Source organism: Chroicocephalus ridibundus, chromosome 6 (genome assembly GCF_963924245.1).
Source record: "Chroicocephalus ridibundus chromosome 6, bChrRid1.1, whole genome shotgun sequence".
NCBI lineage: Eukaryota > Metazoa > Chordata > Aves > Charadriiformes > Laridae > Chroicocephalus > Chroicocephalus ridibundus.
The window spans coordinates 41489223-41515738 of NC_086289.1; the positions used below are offsets into that span (position 1 = coordinate 41489223).

General features: G+C 38.6%; 1 protein-coding gene across 1 annotated transcript; it reads left to right on the forward strand.

The window, feature by feature from the left end:
* The first annotated feature begins 3975 nt into the window (after nt 1–3975).
* DHX36 (DEAH-box helicase 36) lies at nt 3976–24930 on the forward strand. Its single transcript, XM_063338932.1, has 25 exons — nt 3976–4237; nt 4955–5076; nt 5876–6077; nt 6787–6825; nt 8078–8248; nt 9151–9230; nt 10229–10303; nt 10443–10609; nt 11191–11272; nt 11750–11890; nt 13129–13231; nt 14808–14895; nt 15766–15821; nt 15937–16001; nt 16497–16640; nt 17275–17392; nt 18040–18138; nt 19141–19314; nt 19595–19681; nt 20331–20414; nt 20513–20612; nt 20699–20789; nt 22349–22469; nt 22950–23102; nt 24000–24930. Exons 1-25 carry the CDS (start codon nt 3989–3991, stop codon nt 24183–24185), a joined length of 2997 nt encoding a protein of 998 aa, XP_063195002.1. The 5' UTR covers nt 3976–3988; the 3' UTR covers nt 24186–24930.
* Nucleotides 24931–26516: the final 1586 nt, after the last annotated feature.

The window sequence follows — 26516 nt, forward strand, 5'->3', positions numbered from 1 at the left end:
AGCGTCTGAAAACCCAAGTTGTAATTATTGAGTAGATATCAGCTCCTTGCACAAACCACCTTGCTGTTTGAGAAAATTTTCTCCTGGTTTGTTTATTCACGTAAGTGTTAAAGTGTCTTCATTTATCATTTCATGAAATGTATTTGGACTTAATTTTTAAAACAGTTATTTTATAATAGTTTTTAAGGAAAAAAAATTTCTTCCTCCTCTGTTGTTTTTCCCCATCTGACCTTTTGATGTATTTCAGTGACAGCTTGACATTTGAGAGCAAAGTGTTTGTCAATGACCATTTGAAGGTGACTTGAAAGGGACCTCATCTCTGCTCAGACACCACAGCGACTGACGGAAAAAAATCCCTTGGAAAATGTGATCTGAGTCAGCGCCTGGGCTTCCCCTGCTCTTAGGATATGATTTGTTAAATAATGCAAAGGATAGAAAACCAGAAACTGAGAAATAATTTTTTGAGCTAATCTTTGGTAAGCAGTATATCCAGTGGGTCAGTGTTTCCTTTCAGTGGTACTCATGTACACTGAGAGTAACATTGCATTAACAGAGTTATAAGAAAAATAAATCTGAAATAGGCAGGCCCAAGAATCCCAAATGTCTCAAAGGATTGTGCTTCTTGAAATAGAGGGTACAGACAGGTGCTGAAATGTATATTTTCTATACTAATCTTGATAGAAAATGTATCTTACAGCATCATACTATTTCAAAATAACAATAATTTCATAAAAAGATAATAAATGTTACTTATATGTTACATTACCTTTATGGATTTGGGGTTGATGCATAGATTCTGGAACATGATTTCACTTCCCAGTATGTATCACCGTAATGATTTCTAAGATGAGGGTTTGAGGGTTATGTTCCTCCTAATAAATTTTGGAGATTTAGATGTCTCAGAGCAGAATAAGTTCTGTTTTTCTCAACTCAAGCAACAGCTTCTACAAGAATTACAGTACCCGTATCTGTATAGTCCTGTATGTTGTACACTCTGTGTTTTATAAAACAAACAAATTGTAAAGACCTTCAGTCCTTGCACAAATGATCTGTACTCGTAGAGACAGTCCAACTGACAGCAGTGCTGCGAGCATGCAGTAGCAAGGTTTACTCACTGGATTGAGAGCTGTAACGTGGGATCCTTTTCTATTGTGTCTCCCCCTTCTCAGTGTTTACCTGCCAGGTTTTGTGTTTCCTCATTAGGAATTTAACTTCAAGGAATCTCACTTCCAGGTACTGAGAGGAGAACATCATCTTCTGTCCTCTTTGAGAGCTTGCTGCAGCGTAGAGACCGTTACGTACCGGTGCATTACTTTGTATCATGGTAGTGTGGTACTGAAGTGGATGTGAGTAGTGGTTAAAAGGACTTGAAAAGGCCCACTAATATGCAAACCACTGAGATAATTTCAAGAAATAGATCTTGTCAAAATGATCTATACATAAATAGATGCACATTTACTATCTTTCCAACATCTAAATATACAAATCTACTCAAAATATTCTAATTTGTAATGTCTTCTTTAGGGCGTGGGTTTTTCACAGTGTTAAAAAGATGTGGCTGAAACGCAGTAGCTGCATGCATGCATGTGGAAATTCCTCTTACGCTAAAATCCCATTTCTTTCAAGTGTGTGCACTGCTTAGGTGTCCAAATACGCTATCGTGGAGAGGTATACTGGATCAAACAATAAATCTGATAAGTCACCTGGGTGATTCAAGGTAACCCTAGAATATTTTTCTTCAATAATTTTAAGAAGATGTAACAGACAAAACCAGCTTTCTGACAGCTTGTTTAGGCATGCAGAACCTAACACACGATGCAACAGTGTGTCTCAGTCAAGCAGCGTCTGAGAGAGTGGCCAGTGCTTACAGGATATGTACCCTGGCTGGTGGCACGGGTTACAGATGGTCACCAGAGCCCTTTCATTCCAGGCTTCACAAGTTTCAGATTAATATCGGGCACGTCTCTTGTCCTGATAGATCTAAATAACAGAACTGGAGACAATAATTGCCCCAATTTATATTGACCTACAGGCTAAAGAAGGCCTGGAAGGCAAGGTCCTTTGTGTGTGGGTAATGTTGTGCCACTGGCATGGAAGTTCATACCCGAGCAGCAGGATGTGTTTTCTCATCTGGTATTCTACCTTGTTTATCCTTTCAGATGAAGTTGTGCCATTCTCCCTTGTTTGGCCTGTATGCCACTGACATATTTAATCAGGGGATCTGTTAACATTTCTTAGATTTTGGCATTATTTATTTTGTACTAATTTTCTTTGGCTCTTTTTTACTGCCTAGTTGGTTGCCACTGTGAGATTTGAAGAATGCTGTGAAATGACTTCTAGTTTATGTAGGATAACAAACACAAGAAGCCATGGAGTGTGCTTCCCTAGACTGCATTAAGCTACAGATGCAGGGTGAGAAGAGGAGAAGTAAGAAATAAATTTATTTCCTACTAACTCATTTCTCTCCCACGCTCCTTCCAGTAATTTGCCTTTCAGATGATCTTCCTCAGGATCCTCCAGTCCTTGTACTCTCTGTTCTTGGTCCTCTCCTTTTCCCTCTTTTCTCCAGGTAACCTCACCCAAAGTTCAGCTACTTGCTGTGCTGATGATTCAGAGACCTTGGTGATGATTCAAACTCAGAGAAGTTTGAAAAGCAGTGGGTATTCTTTACTTGTCTTTTTATTCAAATTAAAATCCAAGCTTCTCTGAGATTTCCTCATACCTGAAACTGGGTATAGCTAAAAAAGACCCCATGATGCTTCTTGCACAAACCCTCCTGTGCAAGACCGTGGCATGATGCTGTACTTTTCTGCAGATGTACACATCAGCTCTGGATGAGTGGGTAGATCCATGCAGGACACTGTGGTGAGCTGTGCCTCTGGTCCCCAGCACACTGCAGTTTCATCTTTGGAGGAACAGGCCCCATCAGCCATCTGCCACCTACTGCCGTGATCACTAACAGGAGCTCCTTGTCATTCAGGTCCATCACCTGAGGTGTCTGAGTAAAAGGCTACGAGTGTACAATGTGACAAGGCACTGTGGTTTTGGTTTGCATGTCTTAAGGCTATGGCTATAAACATTTTGTTAAGCATGGAAAAGGATAAACCTAGCAGCAAGACAAGTGGCTACTTGGATGCATAAAGCATTTTGCAAGGGGAAAGGAAAAAAGAAATTACAGATCTTTAACTCGAGCACCTAGTTCTTATTTCTTTACATAGCCAACTGCTGGGAGGTGTTGGAATAACTGTAGGTAAATGGTAGGCAGAGAAAAGAAAAGAGAGAATGACTTTCTCTGAAACAAGCAGTCCTTTACCCAAACGAAGTTTGAAAATCAGTGGGTAACATTGTATTTTGGAGATCTGAATGCCAGTAATTTTTTAATGAACGTAAATCATACCAACAAAGAAGAAAAGGCAAAATAATATGTAAAGAAATGAGATCGAAGAAGCATTTATAGCTGCACAATGGTGTTCAAGGAAACAAAAAGAACATTGATTAACTGTTGAAAGAGTAATAATTTGGTGAATAATTTTATCTAATTTAAAAGGTTTCATTCAACACTCCAGAGAACCTGGACAAAGTATACCATATACACCAGCGGTCAGCCAGCAGACCCAGAACTGGTAGCTATTTAAATTTGTATATTCTATTTAAAAAAGAAACAGTAGGAATACCCATCTGCTGCACCGAAAGGGTAATAACCCCATGGGTAATGATAGAGACCAACATTTAATGTTTCCTTAAAACCTTATCTGCAGCCTCGGGAAGAGAAATCAAATCTTGGATCTGTAAATCAAAACAAGAAGAGGTATTAATGTAGGATGAACTTCAGTGACATGTTGCACAGACTATTGCCTTATTTAGTCGCTGTTACGCTTTGCTCCCAGCTGCGGTTTGCGGTGGGAGCGGAACTCGAACCCGCGGGCGGCAGGGGCGGGGCGCGGGGGCGCGGGGCGGGGCGGGGCGACGGTCGGAAGTGAGGCGGCGGATGAGGCGGGCGGCGGCAGCGCTGCAGGCCGGGTGCCGGGCGGCCATGAGCTACGAGCACCGCCGCGACTGGGGACGGGGCCGCGGCGGCGATGGCGGGGCCGCTGGTTCCTCCTCCTCCTCGGCGGGGGGACACGGGGGCCGCGGTGGCGGCCGGGGGCGCCACCCCAGCCACCTCAAGGGCCGCGAGATCGGGCTGTGGTACGCGCGGAAGCAGGGCCAGAAGAGCAAGGAGACGGACCGGCAGCAGGTGAGGGGCGGCGGCGGGCGCGGCCTCTCTGCGGGGGCGCCGGCAGCATCGGTGCCCCCCTCCGGCCGCCGCTGCGGCCCGGGGGCATTTCGTCCCGTCCCCGAAGCAGCGGGGGAGGAGGGACTGCGGGGAGCTGGGCCAGGCCGGGAGGAGAGCTCGGCCTCATCCATCCCTGTGAGAAGCGTCAGATCGTGCCGAAGAGTCTCGCTAGGCTGTCAATGACATTGGAATGTTAATAATGTAAATCTGTCGATATTACATTTTTTATTTTTGCTGTTAGTTGGCCCAGAGAGGTGGGGTTGTTCAGCCTGGAGAAGAGAAGGCTCCAGGGAGACCTTAGAGCCCCTTCCAGTCCCTAAAGGGGCTACAGGAAAGCTGGGGAGGGACTCTGGAGCAGGGAGGGGAGTGGTAGGACAAGGGGGAACGGTTTAAAACTGAAAGAGGGGAGATTTAGATGAGATAATAGGAAGGAATCCTTGACTGTGAGGGTGGTGAGCCCCTGTCCCAGGTTGCCCAGAGAAGCTGTGGCTGCCCCATCCCTGGAGGCGTTCAAGGCCAGGCTGGATGGGGCTTGGAGCAGCCTGGTCTGGTGGGAGGTGTCCCTGCCCAGGGCAGGGGGGTGGAACTGGATGGTCTTTAAGGTCCCTTCCAACCCAAACCATTCTATGATACGCTAAGCATATGTTGATGAAAATTGTGCTTTTTTTTTTTCATTAGAGAGCTGTTGTGCGTATGGACGAACGCAGGGAAGAGCAAATTGTGCAGTTGTTGAATACCGTCCAAACTAAAAATGAAAAGGAGCAAGAAGCCATGTCTTGGTGGTCTGGGGATGAAGAAGGGTAAAGAGAAACAATTACTAATGCTTTTATTTACCTTGAACTGAACAAACGTCCTACAAACTGGTAGGAAGGCATATCAGAATATATTTACATTTAGTGAGCAAATTAGGTTAACAAATGTATTCAGTTTTCTCTACATGTAGTGTCGTACTGAAAAAGTTGGTTGTAACCATTGCTGTAAAACTCTCTTCCAGATTATTGTTGAATTTGAGCTGTTACGTTTGTGTTAAATTAATAAAATTCTATAATTGATCTGCAGGTCTACTAGAGTAGATATATGGAATTTTTCAGCTCTCCTGGCCTCTGGAATTACTCTTCCAGAGGTAGCATTTCACTTCATTTTTCAGTTATTGTACAGTCTTGGAATGTTTTCTGTGAAATAGGGTTTAACACCTAAAGGATTTTAAATGATGTCAGTGAAATGGGCAGCCAGGTCTGTTACTCCGAGTTCACTGAAACAAGGTGTTTGGGTCTCTGTTCTGCTGAGTGATCCAGTTCCAGAGCAGTGGTTCTGGCAGTGGGTTAGGCAGTGATTTTCTGTAGATGTTTTGTTGCTTTGTTAGCTTCGTTTGATGCAAAAGAACATTTTACATTTCTAGATACCGATGTAAAATTTTTGATGGCTGGTAATTTTCAGGCTTTAATTGTTTTAATGGCATATGCCATCAGCTGATGGCCAGGTAACCTGTGGCTGTAATGTCCCAAACAGATTTCACGTTTGCCTGGAATGGTTCGGTGTGCTCTTCACAGGCACATCTTGGATAACCTTTGAAGCTTCTGTTTTCTGCACTTATTTCAGACCTACTCCAGAACAGCCCACAAAAGTGAAACCAGATACTGAAAAAGCTCCTGTAAAACAGAGGCCAGTCTTGGAAAAAACGTTTCTTGATCGCGATGTGGAATATCTCTTTGAAAAAAATGACCAAGATACTGATTTAGATGAGCAACTTAAAGAAGACTTAAGAAAGAAGAAATCAGATCCTAGATATATTGAAATGCAGGTACTTTTGCACATATTAAGTAGAAAGCTTTTGATTGGGTTATTTTTTTAATTAAACTAACCAGAAAACATAATTACTTGCAATATATTTACTAGGAAGTTGTCATGATGTTACTTTGCCTAAAAATCGCATTCAGAATTTACAAAATGCGTACCTATTGGTAGGACAGTGATTTAAAAAAAAAAAAAAAACAAACAAAAAAACCCCAGGCTTTCGGTGACAATTGCTGATTGCATAAAATCTAAAATTTTAAACTTACACATTGTCTAGTTGGGTGGGGTTTTCCTGTTTGTTTTATAGTGGATCGTACCCCTGAATTTATGCCTAAAACTGAAAGCACAAAAATGGGATCTGAAGGAATTGCCTCTTAAAAATGTACTTTATGTTGTTCTAACAGACATATAAGAAGTTGTCAAATAAGAGTCTTACTGTGGACAGGCAGTTCTCCCTTTGATTCAAGGGCCTAGTCTTGCAACAGCACATACGTAGCTCGTCAGTTACTGAACTGTTGGTTTTAAATAATTTTGCTAAATTTAATTAAACTGAAAACATGGATGGAATTAAACTTATTTCTAGTAGGCCTGTGTGTATATAAGTATTAGCCTAACAGTTTGTCGTGTTGTTTCTCAGTTTAGCTTAGATTGTAGATGAAATCTGTTTCAGTGTGGGAAAAGGTGTTTAAAGATACTGTTACTTTCTTTTTCCCCAGAGATTCCGAGAGAAACTCCCGTCATATGGGATGAGACAGGTAAACGTGTATTTAATTTGAAAGAATGTGCATTACTGTTGTTCTGTTGTAAAGTAGGAGGAAACAATTGTGTAACCAGGACTAACAGGAAACTTACTGCTTTTTATGAAGGTGCAGAAGCTTCTCAAGTTCTGACACTGGCTTTGACTTCTTTCCAGAAAGTAGCTCAGGTTCTCTGCTTCGTGACACATGCAGAGTTACTCTGCAGTTAGATACAGTTTTATCAGTAGAGGAAGCAGTATTCACGGAAATGGTATTGAACGCTGGATACATTGAAGTAGTCTTTTTAAAGTATAGGTCTTTTCTTCTTCCTCTGCCAGTTAAGCTTGTAGAATGTACCTGGTCACTTGCATTTTATATAGAGTAATTGATCACTGCATGAACTGTCGTGCATTTATTTTCTTACATGTATAAAATTGTGGCCATTTGTTGAACACTTGCTCAATTTAGAGTTGAATATAATGCAGATTAAACCTTTTTATTTTTTAATCACAGACTTTATGGCTGTACTGCTGGCTGTTACTGCCATTAATTCCCCAGGCAGAATATAAAATCAGTGACAGTGTGGGTTGTTATTAATAGATGTTAATTCTTCATTTGAAGTCACCTGTATGAGAAATATTACGCATATTCTGTTACATTTTCTTTTGCAGGTTCAGTGAATGATTAGTGAGCTGCCTTTCTAAAGTTACTGTATTTGTCATAACGTGGTCCTTCCTGTTAGTGTTTGGTTCTTAAGACAGTTATATTCCCCTTCACAGCCCTTTGGATTGGGAAGTAGAGGCTGGGAGTGGAAGAAATACGGTACTGTCAGTACAAGAAATGTTAAAATGTTGCTCTGAAAATCTTCAGTTAGTACAGTCTTGCAATCCAACAGAAAACACTTGTTTTCAGTCACCAAAGATATACAGAAGGCAAGAAGGAGGAAGAAACATTAAAAATGTATTTCAGGCTTTCATTTTAGTTATTTTATGTTGTTTTCATATAGGATCTTAAATATTTAAAACTAGTATTCAAATTTTATATGCTTCAGACTTTACACATGTGAAGTCCAAATGTGCAGAAATTACTTCTGTGTGGTTTAAACTGAACTTGTTTTTTTTAGCATGAGAAAGAGATGAGTATCTGTTTCTTTACTTGCTATGACATTTTCTTCTAAGTTCATTGCATGGTAGCAGAGAATTGTCAAAATCCTTTTAAAATCTGTTTTGAATAATAATACAGTGAATGTTTTCTCTTTGTTTGGAAACAGGAACTTGTAAACCTTATAAACAATAATCGAGTAACTGTGATAAGTGGTGAAACTGGTTGTGGAAAGACAACCCAAGTTACACAGTTCATTCTGGATGATTACATAGAGCGAGGGAAGGGGTCTACATGCAGGATTGTTTGTACTCAGCCTAGGAGGATCAGTGCTATCTCAGTAAGTGCTATTTGACAAACTGGTTAACTTACTTCTTGTGATTTATTTTTTTTCACTCATTTTTTTTTCCCCCTAAGACATCTGAGGAAAAATTACTGCCTTACTCAGAATCACTGAAATACACGTTTCTTACTGGGCCTAGGATCCGTGGGCAAGTTGATGAACTGAGTGTACAATCTGCTACATTATTTAAAGTTAAGGTCTGAAAAAATTCCAAATGACCAGATAGGTAGTGTGCATCTCTCGGAGAAACTGCTCTGCCGTCACGTGTACACATGCTAAATTTAAAGCTTAAGATAAGCGTTCAGCCTGTAGTGGACAGTGAAGATGGCTTTGTGTGTGTTGTTTTCAGTCATCTTGGATTCTATTGCAAATAACGCTTGTGTTAATATACACTAATTTGATATTCCATAATTTTTGGTCATTAATAAAGTACTGGCACTGGAAGCCTCATTCTTCCCTGAATTTAATCATGGTTTATATCTGTGACTTCAATGGATTTGGGCAGTGCAAACATTATGTCAGGCTCTTCAGAGGCATATTAATGAGCAAGAAAGAATTTGGCTTTTAAGTGCACAGTAGTCACTCTTCTTGACAGTGAAGTATCAAATGATTATAGAACCTTACTTCCCATGAGGAAAAGCTTGCCCTGATGAAAGGACGAGTGTATTGCTTATGCCTAAATGGTGTCCGTCTTTAAAATATGTCCTGGGTTGCAAACCTGTTCTTGGGTTGCTGACAGGAAATGCTGTTCTCAGTGAGGAGAAAAAGTGATTTTCAGGGTGTGTGTTGTTTAGATTCTAGGTATTTCCTGCTGATGAGTAGCTAAATCGTAGATCAGCCTTGTGGGATTTTGTAATATTTTTTTAATGCACTATTTTGATTTTATTTATTTTCCTAAGGTGGCTGAGAGAGTCGCGGCTGAAAGGGCGGAAGCATGTGGTAATGGCAAGAGTACAGGATACCAAATTCGTCTACAGAGGTGAGAGAGGCTCCCCTGGCAGTTCTTGTGCACTGGTGTACAGTAGTATCTATTGTTGCTCAAGCAAGAAAATTTTAGGAGTAGTTCTTAAGATAGATGACTGCTTTTGTTCTGATACTTTCTCCAAAAGGAATTCCTGTGAATAGCTGGCGTAGGGAATAAGGTTTCTGAAATTTAGCAAAAAGTCTGAGTGCGATTATTGTATTATATGGCTAGCACCACGTTCTACTTTTGTCTATAAGTCCTTTTTTCAGCTCTTCTAAAAGGTTCTGCTATAGATAGAGATAAAACTGATGTCCCTAATCCATGAATTTCAAGGAAAAAAGTGCTAAAGGAAAGAATGCTATAACCCATACTTCTGGGGAACATTATGTATTAGCTACACTTACCTGTTGAGTAATCCCGCTGGGATCAGGTAATAAAGTTAGGTGCATTGACAAGAGTTCATAGACCTAGTGCCATAGAGCAAAAGCTATCAAAAGCTATTATATTTGGAGTCATCTATAATTAAAAAAAAAAATATCTGAAATGTTACCAGCAAATAATGGAATCTCAATTATTGTTGAGGAAAAACTGATGGTGAGAGATGACAGCTTAGTCCTTTCAGCATTTTAATTTGAGTTTATAGAATCTCATTTATGTTTTTCTTTACTATTTAATCAAGAATGTTACATTGCTATGTATTTACCTGTCATCTGTGCTGTGCTTAGATAGATACAAAAACTTGGGGTTGGAGGATCAATGTGCAAGTGATGAAAAATGATGTCTGGGAAGTCAGGGCATTTGTCAAATTACAAGTAGTTCATTCCCCATCAACAAAAATGCTGCAACTGTGTCCTAATTCCGTGTTCCACCAATTGAACTCTAAGTGAGCAAATTAGAGAATGAGGCATATTTCATAATGTCTGTAATGACTATCTGCATTTTGATTTTAAGCTTTTGAAGTACTTTGCAAAATACAGAAGAGAACTGAGGAATTCTTAATGTATCTCTTTCAGTCGGTTACCAAGGAAACAAGGTTCAATTTTATACTGTACCACAGGAATTGTCCTACAGTGGCTCCAGTCAGATAAGTAAGTTTTTTCTTATTTAATAAAAAACTGAATACAGTTATGAAATGACTTGACTACTGAGCTGTTTCAAACAATCTCTGCTCTGTTTTTTTTAATTTTGCTAAGAACAAATGTTTAACTTCCGGCTGTCCTATTTTAGGCACTTGTCCAGCATTAGTCACGTAGTCCTTGATGAAATTCATGAAAGAAATCTTCAGTCGGATGTTTTAATGAGCATTATTAAAGATCTTCTGAATATTCGTTTGGATCTGAAAGTAATACTCATGAGTGCTACTTTAAATGCAGAGAAGTTCTCGGAGTATTTTGGTAGGTGAAATGCTTCCTATGAATGTTCTGCTTAAGTAATTTAGGCTTCTAAGGTGTAATACAGTTCTCAAATTTTAGAACTGATTTTTATCAAAAGAGGTAATGACTTCAATTTAACAAATAGTTGACAGCTAATGGAGATGCTTGTTCCCATAATTTTATCTCATCGTGAGCATATGTTGCTTTTGTATTTGCTGTTCAGACCTATCGTAGAGACATGTCTCCAGCGTGTTTTCATGTTAAGTATTCACTAATATTTACCATATTTTAGAAGTCATGGTGTGAGTGGGTAATCAGATTAAAGCCTTTAGTTGTTCAGTCTTCCAGCTGTATCCTGTAGCTGGAACCAGAACATGCTGGAGAACAATACGCTGCTTGCTACCTATGCTTTTTTTTATTCAGCAACTGTATTTGGAATTGAATTTGGCATCTTCTATGAGAATTTAAAAATAAACAAACAAAACCCCCCTATAGACTTAGCAACTGTGTTGCAAAAATACAGAAGAGTGTTTATTGCCTTTGTTATTTCAGTACAGTATTTTATTTGCTGTTTAAAAACTGAGTTGTGCCATCCTCCACAGATAATTGTCCAATGATTCACATACCTGGGTTCACCTTCCCTGTAGTGGAATACCTTCTTGAGGATGTAATTGAGAAGTTGAGGTAAGTGTATTTTCTGCACACCGTTAAAGACAGTATTTTGGGGTTTTTTTTTGCGTAGTATGTCTTTTCAAAGATTATCTTGCTACAAATAATCTGTGGAAAATTTAGGTGTGTTTTTCAACAGAAAACATTTCAAGGGACATTTAGAAGCATTTGCACATAGCAACCTGGAAATGTTGGCTTGAGGAGGAAAAAAACTTGTCTCTTCTCTTCTTATTCTGGAGTGGTGAATTTTCAGGCTGCTAAATCAAGCTAGTCTTTTTGTTTGTTCAGACTTTTTTTCCTACACATTCTCATGCTTACTAGAGATGGTACCTGCTTTTTTAAGATTTCTTACAGAAAAGAAATTTAAGAATCTTATTTACCTTGTATAGCTAAAGCATTGCATAGTTTCCATGGTTTGGAAAACTGCTATGCAGCTGGCTTTAAATGACTTTAGTTTCAAATTTTAATTATGTTTGTTATTTAAATTTAAAGGTATACTCCAGAAAACACAGACCGTCGGCCACGGTGGAAGAAAGGTTTCATGCAAGGACATGTAAGCAGACCAGAAAAAGAAGAAAAAGAGGAAATCTACAGGGAACGATGGCCAGACTATTTAAGGCAGCTGCGGGGCAGGTTGTTCTCAAGTTACTCTTTTTGGTTTTTAGACAATTTACTGTGCTTTTATTAATGTTGTGATAGTTGCTACTGTGGAAAACAATAATGATGGTATTGCCCGTACAATTGGCTGGCAACTGTCGAAATGCTTTGGAGTTATCACAGGGAATTAGCTTCCTTTGCATCTAAGAGAACTTACACCTGACAAGTTGCTTGCTTGTTGGTGTTGTTCATTACAGTCTTCAACATGATGTTAGGTTTCTTGAGCTTTGGTCATTAGTTCTCTTCTGATGAATTCTTCTCTTCTTTAGTCTTTTTCTTTGAGAGAGATCTCACAGTATTTTAGTCTCATAATCAACATAATACAAAATATGCTGGGTTTTAAAAACAAACAAGCAAAAATTAAACAAAAAACAAATGACCCCCAAAAACCCTAACAAAAGAACCCCCTACAACCTTTGCCTCAGAATATTTTAGTATTCCTATATAGTGGTTTAAAATGAAGCTAAATAATTTCTCCTCTTGAGCATCTAGTAGAGATTGTCTACTTGAAACATTCTTTTGATTGCCAGCATTTGACTACTTCGGTAATCTGGGTAAACTGAGTAATTGGATAGCCTGGCTGATGTATTTCAGGAACAGCATCTTCCTGTTTTTCTCCTGTCTTATTTGTCTGTTGTGTTTTGGGACTGTCTATATGTCCAGCTTGGTAACAATAATGAATATAGGTGGCTCAGTTTTATCTCCCTTTTTTAAGGGAAAAGTCCTCAATGCTTTATCTCTGTCTGACCCATCCCATGCTCCACTCATCCCGTTTGTGCTCCTCCTTCCCTTTCCCACCATGTCTTTTGAATCAATTGGCAATTCTTGCCATAGCGTTGGCTTTCATGAAAGCAAAGGGCAGAACAGATGAGGTGCCTCCTGTACTCGCTGTGAGTGAGGGATAAATTGAAAGGTAAACTCGGATTGTTTAGGTCCTAGGTAATTCATGAGGAGGAGAGAGATGATGTAAATGCTTCAAACGCGGTTCAGACATAACATGGTAATTATTAAACTTACTATTCTACACTGACGATAATCATGCTAAACTAAATCTCAAGAGTACATTGGAGGTACAGTAATTGAAAAGACAAAGAAATAAATTGAGCAATAGTGGGTTACTTAGATGTGTGATTGCGGAGCCTTATAGCAGGAACATGAGTGCATGACTTTGTATGTTAGTAAGTTACCAATGTGTATGCTTTCCATGGCTGTAGGTATTCAGCAAGTACTATAGATGCCTTGGAAATGATGGATGATGACAAGGTCGACCTTGATCTTATAGCAGCACTTATCAGACACATTGTTTTGGAAGAAGAGGTAAGCTTCTGTCTCCTATCATCGCACTTTAATAATGTGGCTGAATTGACCTCAGTGGCTGTTGGGAGTGTCAGAGCTGACAGTTTGGCTTATTGTACAGATACAAAGAAGAAGAATTTTTTATTTTGCTCTTCTGAGAAGTAATCAACAGCTTTAAATATTTAATTACTATTTAAGCCCTGAGTTTAGAATGTGAGCAACTGCTGTGTTTATTGAAATGATGGGATAGAATCCGTGTTTAGAGAGGAGCACGCATCTTAAGCATTATTTTTGGGTAGAGGTTGTGGGTGTTAATGAGAGCTATGTAGGTAAGAAACTTGGAAAACTTACAAATACATTTGATATGCTCATTTATGGTCCCTTGTGAGCAAGCGGGGAAAGAGAGAATTCTTTCACTAGCAGTAGAGATTGTCTTGTAAATAAAACAGGATAGGTATCAGAAGGTTTGGGTGTCATTTGGCTTCAGATTGCTGCGGGTTTTTTTTCTTCTGGCTAAGCTTTTAAAAAAAACTTCAAATTAATTATACGCCTTAGTTATTTGATGGAAAGTAATAGAATTACAAATTAAATTTTAACTTTTAGTTCTTTCTGTGACTGTGTTTGTTTGTCAAAGGTAATTTTCTTTGTAGTGTGTAGTAAAACTTACGTTTTATGAAATAGCTGTCTGAAAACCTCTTTAGTGTACAACCAAATCTCCGTTTCTAATTCTCAGCAACGGGAGGCAGAGGGCAAGAGCAATTCTTAGAGTTGACATTCACTGCCTCATATCTACACTGTGCAGTTTGCTTTACTGGTTTTCTGCCCGAGTAATTCAAAGCTGACTTAGACGCTGTGAAGACTGAATTTTGATTAGCAGAAGTCTAGTCACACTTACCAAACACGCAGCTAGGAGAGTCTTCCAACTTTCAGCTGTCAAGATTAGTAGTTAATACAGCTGCATTGTTATCCCCAAATGTGCCTTACCTTGTTATTTAGTAATAACATTATCAGAATATTAATACTGGAAGGATCCTGTGCCTGAAGCAGTGACAAATGAAGAATAACTTCTGTTACCATACGTATAATGTATGTGGACTGTCAAAACCTGAAGCTATATATTTGTTTCTGTGTTCAAAAACATCTGTGGAAGAGATGACACCTTGGCTGATTCCTTAAAGAGAATTTTGATTATTTTAAAATATTAAATAATTTAGTATTTCAGTTGATAGATCATTTAAGCTGTGGATAATGAGGATGAGTTGCTATTTTGTATTTTGTTCTTCCTGTTTTGAAAATCATACGTTAGTTTTTCTGTTTTATTTGCAGCTCAAATTCTTCCAGTGTTGAAATGGTGGTGTTTAAAACACTGCAAGGGAAAAACATTTGCAATCAAATTTTTATTTATTATATTCAGCTAGATAAATGTAATTAACTTTTATAGAAAACAATCTTACAAACTTTGTTCCAAATTTCAAATATCCAGGTTTCAAATATCATCTATCCACTACATATGTATTAGTGTGCAAGTAGCTGGTTCTTCCTGTAGCATATGATTTATTCTAACCTCTTCTCCCTTCACTCCCTCTTTTATATATAGGATGGTGCGATTCTAGTGTTTCTTCCAGGCTGGGACAACATTAGCACTTTGCATGATCTCTTGATGTCACAAGTCATGTTTAAGTCAGGTAAAAACCAAATTTTACATGGGTATTCTAGCAATAGCGGCAAACTTAATTTTTGCATGTGATTGCTGGGATTGCACTGGATTTATTTTTTTTTCCTCATGTCTCGGAATGGTTGCAGTTTGTTCAGTGTTTTTTGCTTTTCTCTGGACGTGTGGTAGCTCTCATCTACCTAATGCTAATAACTCATTTTCCTCAGTGTAGGAGTGAAAAATCTGAAAAAGAATCTTAGGCCCACATCTTTTTCCTTTTGTACTTTCTTGTAGCTGTGATAACTTCCGTTCAAAACTAAACTGTCTCCCTTCTCTGTTCATTTCCTGTTGATTCTTCAGCAGCTTCTGTCTACTGCTTTGCTGGTAGTTCATTTAAATCCTGTTTGTTCCTAGAAGCTTTTTTTAATAGGACACTAGAATACTCTATGCCTATCCAATACACTTTAATTTGTCCTTTTTGCATAACTCATATTTTCGTCTAACTATGCTCTTGGCTATTCACACAGTCATCTTACAGTTGAGTTCGTATTATGTATGTTCCATAGATAAAGAATTTCAATCTATTGAAGGACTGAGTGTCAGTTTATTTTTTAAACTTGAGCAATTGTTAAATAATTTGAGAATTTAAAAATATAAATTACTGTACGTAACTCCATATATTTTCTTGAACTTGTCAAGTTATCATAGCGTAATAAAAAAAAATTTCCTCTATACCTTTTTACTTTAGAACTTGCCGTTATGATACATATACCTGTGAATTCAGGATATGAACTAGTGGACATACTTGCAGCATATTTTCTGTATTCTGCATACTTGATTTTCCTGTAAAACTAAAGTTTCTGTGCTTACACCGTATCTCTTACTGATTTTTAATTTTCAGATAGGTTTATTATCATACCTTTACATTCATTGATGCCTACTGTTAACCAGACTCAGGTATGCTTTTCTTATGTTGTTATGCAATAAAGTAACATCTCACAACTACAAAAAAAATTAATTAAGCATATGTTTGGTTTTGGCAAATGTATAAATGGGCCATGGATAATTACAGGTTTTTAAGAAGACCCCGCCAGGAGTAAGGAAAATCGTGATTGCTACCAACATTGCAGAGACTAGGTAAATAGCTAGCTATACAGACTGAAAAAAGCTATATCTTTAACGAAATGAACAAAAGTGGTAATCTAAAGTATAAACCTGTTTAATATTTCTAAAATATATGTTTTTGTATTTGTTCTGTTCATTTATAACAATTTATCTTTAGAAATGTTTATAGACTAAACGAGAGTTTTCCTTTAATTGTTTTAAACAATTAAAACATAGGTGTTACTATAAAGACTCGCCTTTGTACATGATAAATCTGAGCTACCTATCCTCTCTGCAGACTTCAAAACCCCATGGGGTGACTCTCTCCAGACCTAGGAGAATAAATCAAACTTTTTACTTGAACTACTTAGTAATGTAATTCTTAACAAAATTCCAAACATGTTGGTTTGTTTGTTTTTTTTACTGATGGCAGTTTGGGAGGGGGTAAGGAGAGGCTAAACCCCTTTAAAATCCTAGGTCAATCTTGCAGAGGTGAAGAGTTGCATTTCTGTCTTTTTTTTTAAACAGCATTACAATAGATGACGTCGTGTTCGTTATAGATGGTGGAAAAATAAAGGAAACTCACTTTGACACACAGAACAACATTAGCACAATGGCAGCAGAGTGGGTTAGTAAAGCTAATGCCAAGCAGAGGAAAGGTCGAGCAGGAAGGTAAGAATAATGGCGATAGAAAAGTTTTGTGATGTTAAGTTTCCATCAGTGTTGTAGCACATGTGTGCTGAAGATACTACTTCATGTGTTCAGAAGCAAATGCTAGCACAACTGTCTCTTGTTCTTATGTAAAGAACGGTTTCTTTGTCTTTCTAGGAAGCTGACTTAACTTGGGCTGAATTTAACTCATGAGTTTCCCTCCTTCTTACAGAAGAATAAGTCATGCATTTTTTTAAATTTTTGTTGCCTTCATACCTGATTTATGACGCTATGATAGATTAAAGTGAAAGTTGTCTACAACTTACTATCACTTAGCTATATACCAATTTTTTAAAAAAATCTCTCTCCCTCTCAAAATACCTTGTGGAATAATTTCTCTCTTACAGACCTTAACAGTTCTTCTCTGGTCTCTTCATTACTCCTTTTGAGCACTTGATAGGAGGTTTCTGTGTTCAGCGTGCCTCTTTTCCTGTTGATGGGTCTGTGTTTCAGAAAGCTGAAAAGGCTTTTACAATTGAATACGCTTCAGTTCTAATTCCTTGATTGTGTTCGTTTATAAACAGCTTTCCAAAACACCCCATAATGTCATGGTGTATAGGGGAAAAAAAATAATTACTTATTTAAATAATTCCAGAGTTCAGCCAGGCCACTGCTATCATCTATACAATGGATTGCGTGCTAGCCTTCTAGATGATTATCAGTTACCAGAGATCTTGAGGACACCTTTGGAAGAACTCTGTTTACAAATCAAGGTAAACATATGGATCTTCAAACATATTTATTACTTACTTTTCCATTGGAATAAGAGGTTGAGAGATTAAGTTAATGCAACTGTGAGCCTAGGGTCGCCTTCAAGTCAAAATTCTGTTACACTAGAAGTACAATGTACTTAGCTATATAATTGCAGCAACTTTTGCAAAATGCATACTTGTATCTAGATGCATCAAACACAGGATTGTCTAGTATAAATAAAAGCTGAAGTGTATTAACAAGAACTTGGACTGTGCTTCCTCCCCTCTTCCCTGCCCAAGTATCATTCAGTCAGAGGAGCTTCAGTGAGAATGGTAGTGAGTCAAGCGATATGGTCTTAAAATAATTTTACTAAAAAGTAGTTTTAGAACTGATGTGAGTTTCCTTTTTGGCATTTTGTATTGAATTCCTTAAGCATGCATAAGGAATACCATGTGTATGTGTACTGAATGAAGAATAGATCCTTATGTTTCAAATTTCATCGTTAATACACTTTTATTTTTGTCCTTAATTCTTAATTAGTGAAATTCCATCTCAAGCTGTGAATTATTTACACTTTTTTAATTAGTGTGGTTACTGCTTACTAATTTTAGGTAGCCATCCTTCTCCAGTTGCTGTAGGTTTTTATTGTTTTTTCTTTTTCTTTCAGATTCTAAAGCTTGGTGGAATTGCTTATTTTCTGAGCAAACTAATGGATCCACCATCTCGTGATGCTGTAATGTTGGCCATAAATCATCTAATGGAGCTGGTAAAGTATTGCTTAATGTACACGCAAGGAGAAAATCTATTTAGAACCATGTTGCTGTGGTGTTTGTTATCAGACAGTTCTGATTGTACACATCTAGACATTTGCAGCCCCTTACTGTATTGTGTAGATCCTTTATATATCTTCACTGAACAGAGGAAATAATTTCACATAATACGTGATGTTTATGGGCTGCATAGAGTAGTTCCTGAGGAACTTTCTAAATGACTCAAAACATATACATGCACCTTGCATGTAAATTCCTTACGGATACTTAATTTGCTGCTTCTGTTAATACCCTGCTCGTGGCTGCATCCACCAAGCTTTCCTATCCCAGTCAGATTAGTTAAAGAGTTTGAGATACTTTTTTTGTGGGCCAATAAGGTATATAGGAGAAAGATCTTGTATGTCACTGCCCCTCTGGATGCTGGGGAAGAAGAGTTTAATGATGTGTTTGTACAGCTGATTTCTTGCCCTGCTATTATTTGTACAAATGAGTTGAAGCAATAAATTGAAACATCTCATTTAGATGAAGGGCGGTATTTAGAGTGATGGCATGATTCTATAAATGTTTAGATGAAACTAAAATTCAGACATACATTTGGTGTTCTGGGACAATGCTGTATAGCAGCAAAAGGGAGAGTAAATAAAAACAGAAGTGATATTGAGGGTAAAATACAAGTCTAAAAATAAGCTTGGTTAGGAGAATAGGAAGACTCTCAAGTATTAATAATTCTTAATACTTTCATCCAGAAAGACACTAAGCCCTAGTAAACCACTTGAAACACAATTAAAGGTGGTTTCCATTTTCTTGTCTCTAACTGAACATTTCTATTTCTCCATAACTTGCTTGATCACTTTCCGACCATACCTTATTACAGCTCATTATGTTTTCCAGCTATTAGACTTTCCTTTGTTCTCTAGGTATACTAGTGGCTATTTCAAGGAGATCCCATTTCAAATGCTGTATTTATTCTTTTTTTCCTTTTGTTTCCCTTCTGACAGAATGCTTTGGACAGACAAGAAGAACTGACTCCACTGGGTGTCCATTTAGCACGATTACCAGTCGAACCGCATATTGGAAAAATGATCCTTTTTGGAGCTTTATTCTGCTGCTTAGATCCAGTACTTACAATTGCAGCTAGCCTCAGCTTCAAAGACCCTTTTGTTATTCCTCTGGTAAGACTTCTAAAAGGAGAATTACACATAAGACTTTAAGAATCTCAGAAAAGGATATTGGGACTTAGTGAGATGTTATAGTTTAAAAGCACTTTAATGTTATTTTCACGTTAATTACACTTTTATTAGTAAAAGATTGCCATCACATACTGTAAAGTATAGTCTTTGCCTACAGAATATTGGATGTAGCACACAAAGTATTGCTGTGTGTACGTATCTTAATTAAGAAAAGAAATGGTGTGTCAGTCATGAATATTTTATAGGTTCTAATTATTCTCAGGGCAAAGAGAAAGTAGCAGATGCAAGAAGAAAGGAACTGTCAAAGAACACTAAAAGTGATCATCTAACTGTGGTGAATGCTTTCACGGTAGGCATGTTTTAATGTTTGGGTTTTTTCTTCTAGAATTTTAATTTGAGTAATATGGACTATTCTAAGGAGAAAACTGATCAGTTTAGGCTCTGAAGTATTTATTTCTTGACTTCTACAGAACAGAAAACCAAACTAATTTTCATTTTTCTAGTGTTGAGCAATCTTGTCTTCAGGCTCAATAACCTAATTTCTTGCAGATAAGTCTATGGAAGAGACAAAAAAACCATAATGTTACAGTTATCTTGCCGAAGTCATTAATTCTTGTCCTTCCGGCCTCTGCAAGTGGCTGAAGCTGACTTCAAAACTGTTGGAGGTTTAGCTGTATAGTATTGGGACGAGAAGAGGAGGAAATAAATGGCCTGGAATGCAGTTTCTGTCCAGGACTGTTAACAGTAACAAATGAAATTCTGACAAACTTAGCTAGATTTCACTCCTCACCATGGAAAAGGGAAGTTTTTGATTCAAAATGTTACAAAGTTGTGGTTTTCTGCTCTGTGCTGCATATATATAAACAAAGAGTTCAAAGGATTTACTTTCTCTGTTTTAGAGAAAAATATCTATATTGTTTGTTGACCTCTAGTTTTTGCGGTCTAACTTGTTCAGTATGTGTTCACTTACATCTTTGAACTATGACTTTAATTTTTAGGGCTGGGAAGAGACTCGGCGTCGTGGTTTCAGAACTGAGAAAGACTATTGCTGGGAATATTTCCTGTCTTCAAATACGCTGCAGGTAAGATCCTGACAGTTTAAAATCTTGCCTGTGGGGGGGAGAAGGGGAGAAGCCTTTTGGCACAGCATCATTCTGGAACAATTTTTGTTATTTCCTAGATGCTGCATAACATGAAAGGACAGTTTGCTGAGCATCTCCTTGCAGCTGGATTTGTGAACAGCAGAGACCCCAAGGATCCCAAATCTAATACCAACTCAGGTAAACAGTGGAAGAAAATAGAAAATTTCTGATAGTTGAAGTCTCAGTTTGCAGAACTGCACTATTGACTTTGCTGTCTTCTGCAGATAATGAGAAGTTGCTCAAAGCAGTCATTTGTGCTGGTTTATATCCAAAAGTTGCAAAGATCCGGCCAAGCTTCAGCAAAAAGAGAAAAATGTAAGGATTTGGTTTAATGTTGATTTGTATTTGAGGTGTTTTCTACATTAGGTAGTTTAGCAAGGTGAAGCAATGGCTTGAGTGCATGAATGAATCTCTGTATAGCTCAGTCATGGGTGTGGGTTGCTTCATTTGAGAAGGGTAGAGGAGAGCATGAGATTGTTGATCTTCACTTTGTTTAACATTTAGATGCCTGCTACTCTCTGAAATACTTTGTGTATATCATACCATGGATAATGTTGCAATATATCAATAACACTGCTGCTAAAGGAGTCCTGCCATCATCTTTGGTCTATGGCAGCAGTTGAAACATTGTCCTTTCTTATTATTTGGCACCATAAAGTCTAGAAATTCCAGTATGTTATGGACCTGATTTAAGGCAGAATGAAGGGTTGAATATTTGGACTGATTGTTTTCTGGGTGTGTGTAATGTGGAAACAGGAAGCTAGGAGCAATTGTGATGCCTATAACTAAAAGCAACAAGCAAAAAAAACCCCAAGTCATTTTTTCTGTGAAAGGAGTAAGAATAGGTAGTCAAAATGCTACCTTGTATTGTGTAATTTAGACCTGTCTATAGCTGACACTGCTTGTCAGTCGATGCTCCCTCTTATACTGAGTCCCGTGTGCCAGAGTCACCTCAGTGCAGTAAGTTTGCAAACCTGATGCAAGTTATGGTGTCACTGTGTCTTTGCCACATGGTGGAGCTCGGTGTCAGCCAGCTGCCCAGGAAGGCTCAATTTTATGATTGACTAAACAAGAGATATGTTACACTAACCACTTTCCTGGAGAGGCTCTCTCACACACTGTTTCTGTTCCAAATACTGAGTTCTATGTTTTACAAGATATTTCTCCACACAGGGAATAGAGAGCTCAGTGATCCATACCCAAAGAATTACATCTCTGAAATGTGGGAAGGAGGAGAACAGTTGTGCTTCATATCTGTTGTGCTTGGTTTCTGCTTTTTATTGTCTGATGGCATTATTACGCTAGAAAGGAAACGTGATTTTGGGTGCTAAGTATAACCAAAGGAGTTGACGGTTGTCCCTTGAGTCAGATTCATTCAAAGGCATGTGGTACAAGTCGAGGTACACCACTCTAGACTGGTTGACAGTGGTATAGCTAGTCCCTCGTTCCACACTGATGCCACTTAACGCTGAGCAAAGAATTCAGATGTGTAAGTTCCTTATGTGTTTTACCAAGCAGTTGCTTGAAACTTGGTTTGAGTAACCAAATTCACTAACAGACATGGTCCTTCATTTGGAAAAAAACCCACCACTTGTTTTTCTACTTGAGAGAATGACCGGGCTTATTAAGGGGGGTAATTTGACAAAGATTTCAAACTCTTTAAATGCACAGAGAGACGTGTCTAAAAGTTCATACTGTAGATTCAGTTGTAATCTTTTGGGAAAGGAGTTAAAGTTTCTTCAAACGTCCTTGTAGTTTCAGAGTTTATTATGCTAGTAGAGAATTGGAGGGTTTTTTAACTTGGGACATCATTGTGCTAAACTTTCAAGGTCTTATTTTAATCCTAAAATAAAAACTTTTTTTTTCCTTTTAAGGGTGAAAGTTTGCACCAAGACAGATGGAACAGTTAATATTCATCCTAAATCAGTTAATGTGGAAGAAACAGAGTTCCATTATAACTGGCTTGTGTACCATTTGAAGATGAGAACTAGCAGTGTATGTGAAGGTTTATATTTGTGTAATTTATTTTTGTAGTTCTTTAATAAGATTGGATCAGGGTTCAAAGGGGATGTGAACAGTGCCTTTGTTTGAAGCCTTCCTGTTTCGGGTCATTCTTTTTACATGCTATCAGATTATGTTCTTTGTCATACTGCTGGTATTGTTCCACAAATAACTACTGGGTTTTTTGTGGCTGGGATTTGAGGGGGGGATGGGGGGTTGGTTTCTTCTAAGGTTCTGGCAATAGCAGGTGTAAATTTTTTTATTTTTTTTTTTAATCTCAAACCAGTGTAACACTAAAATTATTTTTTCCTCTGATTGTTACAGAGTCATTAGTTTGATTTCATTCTATGTGAAGGAATTTATGAATGGCTCTGAATAATGATGTTATAGAATTCTGTTATAAGTTTCATTAAGGGTTATTGATAACACTTAAGATGTCTTGAAGAGTGATTGGACAATTTTGGTGTCTTGCAGATTTATTTGTATGATTGTACAGAGGTCTCCCCATACTGTCTCTTGTTCTTTGGAGGAGATATATCCATTCAGAAGGATAAAGATCAGGATACCATCGCTGTGGATGAATGGATTGTTTTCCAGTCTCCAGCAAGAATAGCGCACTTGGTTAAGGTGACTATGTTTAATAATAACATATATGGAAGACTTAGTGTAACACTGATTCTTCTTAGAGATTTCTTTATTTGATATTACTATGTACCTATGGATTTACCACTACAGTGAGAGAATAATGTAATGTATTAATGTTCTGGACAGTCTGTATCGCATGGTAAACTGGGCAGAAGTAAACAGTAATGTACTCCCTTATGTTTGGCCTTAGGAGCAGGCAGTCAGATTGAATTTTTGTTTGTTTCCCGTTTAATAGCTTGACTAATGAGAATAAGGCTGTGTGTCTGAGGTGTCAGGAAGATAGTGATGATGTTCTTGTGCAGCCTCTGCTGAAGAATTCATGGGGATATTGAAAAACGTAGAAGCTTCAGAGAAGAGTCATAGGGTGTATTTAAAGGATTTATAAACATGTCTTACAGTGAGAGATTTGAAGAGTTTTTCATCTCTTGTAGTTTTCCACAGCAAAAGCTGTAGGATGACTTGATCAGCCCATGACATGTCCACGCGGATATGGAAATATGAGGATGGGACTCTTCAGTTCCCAGTAATAAGTTCCAGTGGAAGGAAGAGCTGAATAGCGCTTTGTTGAATATTAGATCCTAGAAATTGTGTCTCTTTTTTTTTTGCCCCAAATATTTTTAATCCTGAATTAGTCAGCTAATGGACATATATAGGCTGTTAAAAGGTCATCACTTCCAGAGATGGGCATCTGTCATAAAAGGTAAAACTGATAGTTTTTGAGAAGCAGCTTTTGATAGTGATGTTGAAATGAATTGATAGGAGAGCAGCAGGTGTAAAGATTAGGCAAACAGTGATGCTGTTGTGTGTAGCTCTAATTGCCTGTCTCTTTTCTTTTTTCTTTTTTTTTCTTTTTTGTTCATTCCAACAAACTCTTTGCAGAATTTAAGACAAGAGCTTGATGATCTTCTACAAGAAAAAATAGAAAACCCACATCCTGTGGACTGGAATGATATTAAATCCAGGGATACAGCAGTACTGACAGCTATTATAGACTTAATCACAACACAGGAGAATGAAGGTGCCAGAAACTATGCTCCACGATTCCAGAGTGAACGCTATAGTTGACACACTTTCATCTGTTTCGATAAAGCCAACATACTCAACTTTTTTGTTTCATTTTTTATAGCATTTATTTAGCTAGAAGAAAAACTTTTTTAGGGCAAGCTGGTAATTCCCTCGTACTGAAGAGCAGTTATTTCAAAATACTTGGTAATATCTGTATATGCATGGTATTCTGTGTTCAGTGTAGCTTTTTAAGTAAGAGAAATGCAATGCTAGCAATGTTAGTTGATGTATGGTTCGTGTCCTGCTGTAGCTTTTTTCTTTTTACCCATGAGGTAACAGATATTAAAAAAACCTGCTAAAATACTGCTTAATAATACTTAAACTGTTCTTGCTGTTGGTAGAAACATCTCAAAAGACTTTTTTTTTAATTGGGGTGGTGAGTAATTATACTTAGTATGTTATTCCAGCTGTGCAGCAGTTGTCTCACCACCACTTCCACAGAAGGTAATTATAGCTTAATTAAACTAAACTTGAAAACACTTGTTAAATTTGTACTGTGGGAGGAAACAATCTTCAGAAATATTCTCCTCTTTTGCCCTTCACCTCCTTCAGTTTATCTTTTTTCACTTTCTGTGCCATTCATCATCAGTACTGACTAAAATTTCAGATTACAGGAAAGATGGTTAGATGAAAGTCACGGTGGAACACACTTTAAGGTTGCATTGCATTCTAATTTTTCTTTTTTTAAAACAGTCCATGTATGGGTTATAGTATTACATTAAAAGTCTTTTCTTTAAAATGTAACTTCATCTGTTTGTAGTTCTTAATGTTTTAAATGTCATTCTATTCTGAATGCTTCCAACTATGTAAGAACACTGTTTAGGATTTCAAGTAGGGTGACTAGTTTGAGAAATGCTTGTTTTGATCAAACTGCTGTTACTGTTTTTAAACCCTTGGGGCTGGATGTGGGGCTGGGCTCTGTTCCCCACTGCGGAGGGCAGGAGATGGAGCTAAGGCTGAGGGTGGGTATTTAACACTGAAAAGTGCTGGTGCTTTACTTAGCAGCCCTCTTACCTGTGCTTTGCAGCTGTAGTTATGGTTATTTCTAGGTTTATCCTTGAGGAACAAAGCTCTTGCGTTTCATTTTGTTTGCCTGGAAATGTCACTCCTCTCTCTTCTTGGGGATTTCTGTTTCTTGAAATTTGTGAAAAATGATCTTGACCACTAGGCTTTATGAGCCTTATCCTGAAGAACACAGAACTGTTCAGGTGAAACTATTTTATTTTCATAGAGAAACAAGTCTTGGTGATTAGCCTCCAGATTTCCATTGGGTTAACAAGGAGTCAAGGCTGCCAAGCTCATTATTTCTACAACACACCTGTTCAACCTCCCTCCCCCCCAAATCAGTTGATTGCTTCACCCCCAGGTGCTGAGGCTGGTGTTTTAGTGAGGGAGGAGGAACGTTTTGCCCTGGGGCTGCAGGAGGCAGTTTAAGGAAGAGGAAAACAAAAGCTCCGGGGCGGGGGACGGTCGGGCCCGGGCGCCGGGTGGCAGCGGCCGCTGCCGCCCGGCGCCCGGGCCCGACCGTCCCCCTCCCCGGAGCCGTCCGCGGTTTTATGAGGAAAATCCAGGGCTGTGAGGGGTGCGAGGACACACCGGAGTCCGCCGGGACCCGCCAGAGGCTCGGGTAGCAGGTAAGAGCGGGAGGCGGGCTGTCCATCTCGCCTCATGGCGGTGTTGAGCCGCTCTGAGGGCTGCGTCGCACTCTTCAGGAGGCGGGAGCCTCACCGCTGAAGGTGAGCCCTGGAATCAAAGAGGGCGGGGGAAGAAATTAAATTTGTGATAATTTGTGTGGAAATGGAAAGGAAATAACTTTGCTGTAGCGCTGTACCTCAGGCTATTGGTCTTGGAAACAAAGGGGCGTTGTGCTGGGACAAGGGGCAAACTCTCACAAAATGGCGCCCAGGAGTAAGATGGCGCCCAGAGCTGAGGGAGCAGCTGTGCTTCTGGGGCCAGTTAAGGCCGTGGGGTGTGGGATGGCAGGGGCAGTTTACCACAGAAAAGTAGGGTGAGCTGCTCTACATCGCAAATTTGTGTCTTCTTGAGGAAGAATGGGCGGTAGCGCTGCTACTGGCAGGGTTGGATTAAAAATCATGGGGGGAAAAAAAAATAAAGGCTGGCACGTGGTACCAGTCGTACTCTCCTTGTTCTTGGTTTTCGCGGTACTTAAAAGCAGTGATGCCTAAATGTCTACCTAACAACACAAAGGGCAAAAAGAAAGGGTAGCGATGGTGGAGCCTGTGTAAGAACAGCAGCACTGGCTGAACAGACAGTAGTTCTCTCACCTCCCCTCCCTCAGTTCCAGGTGATGGAGATGATGCTATGGTATCA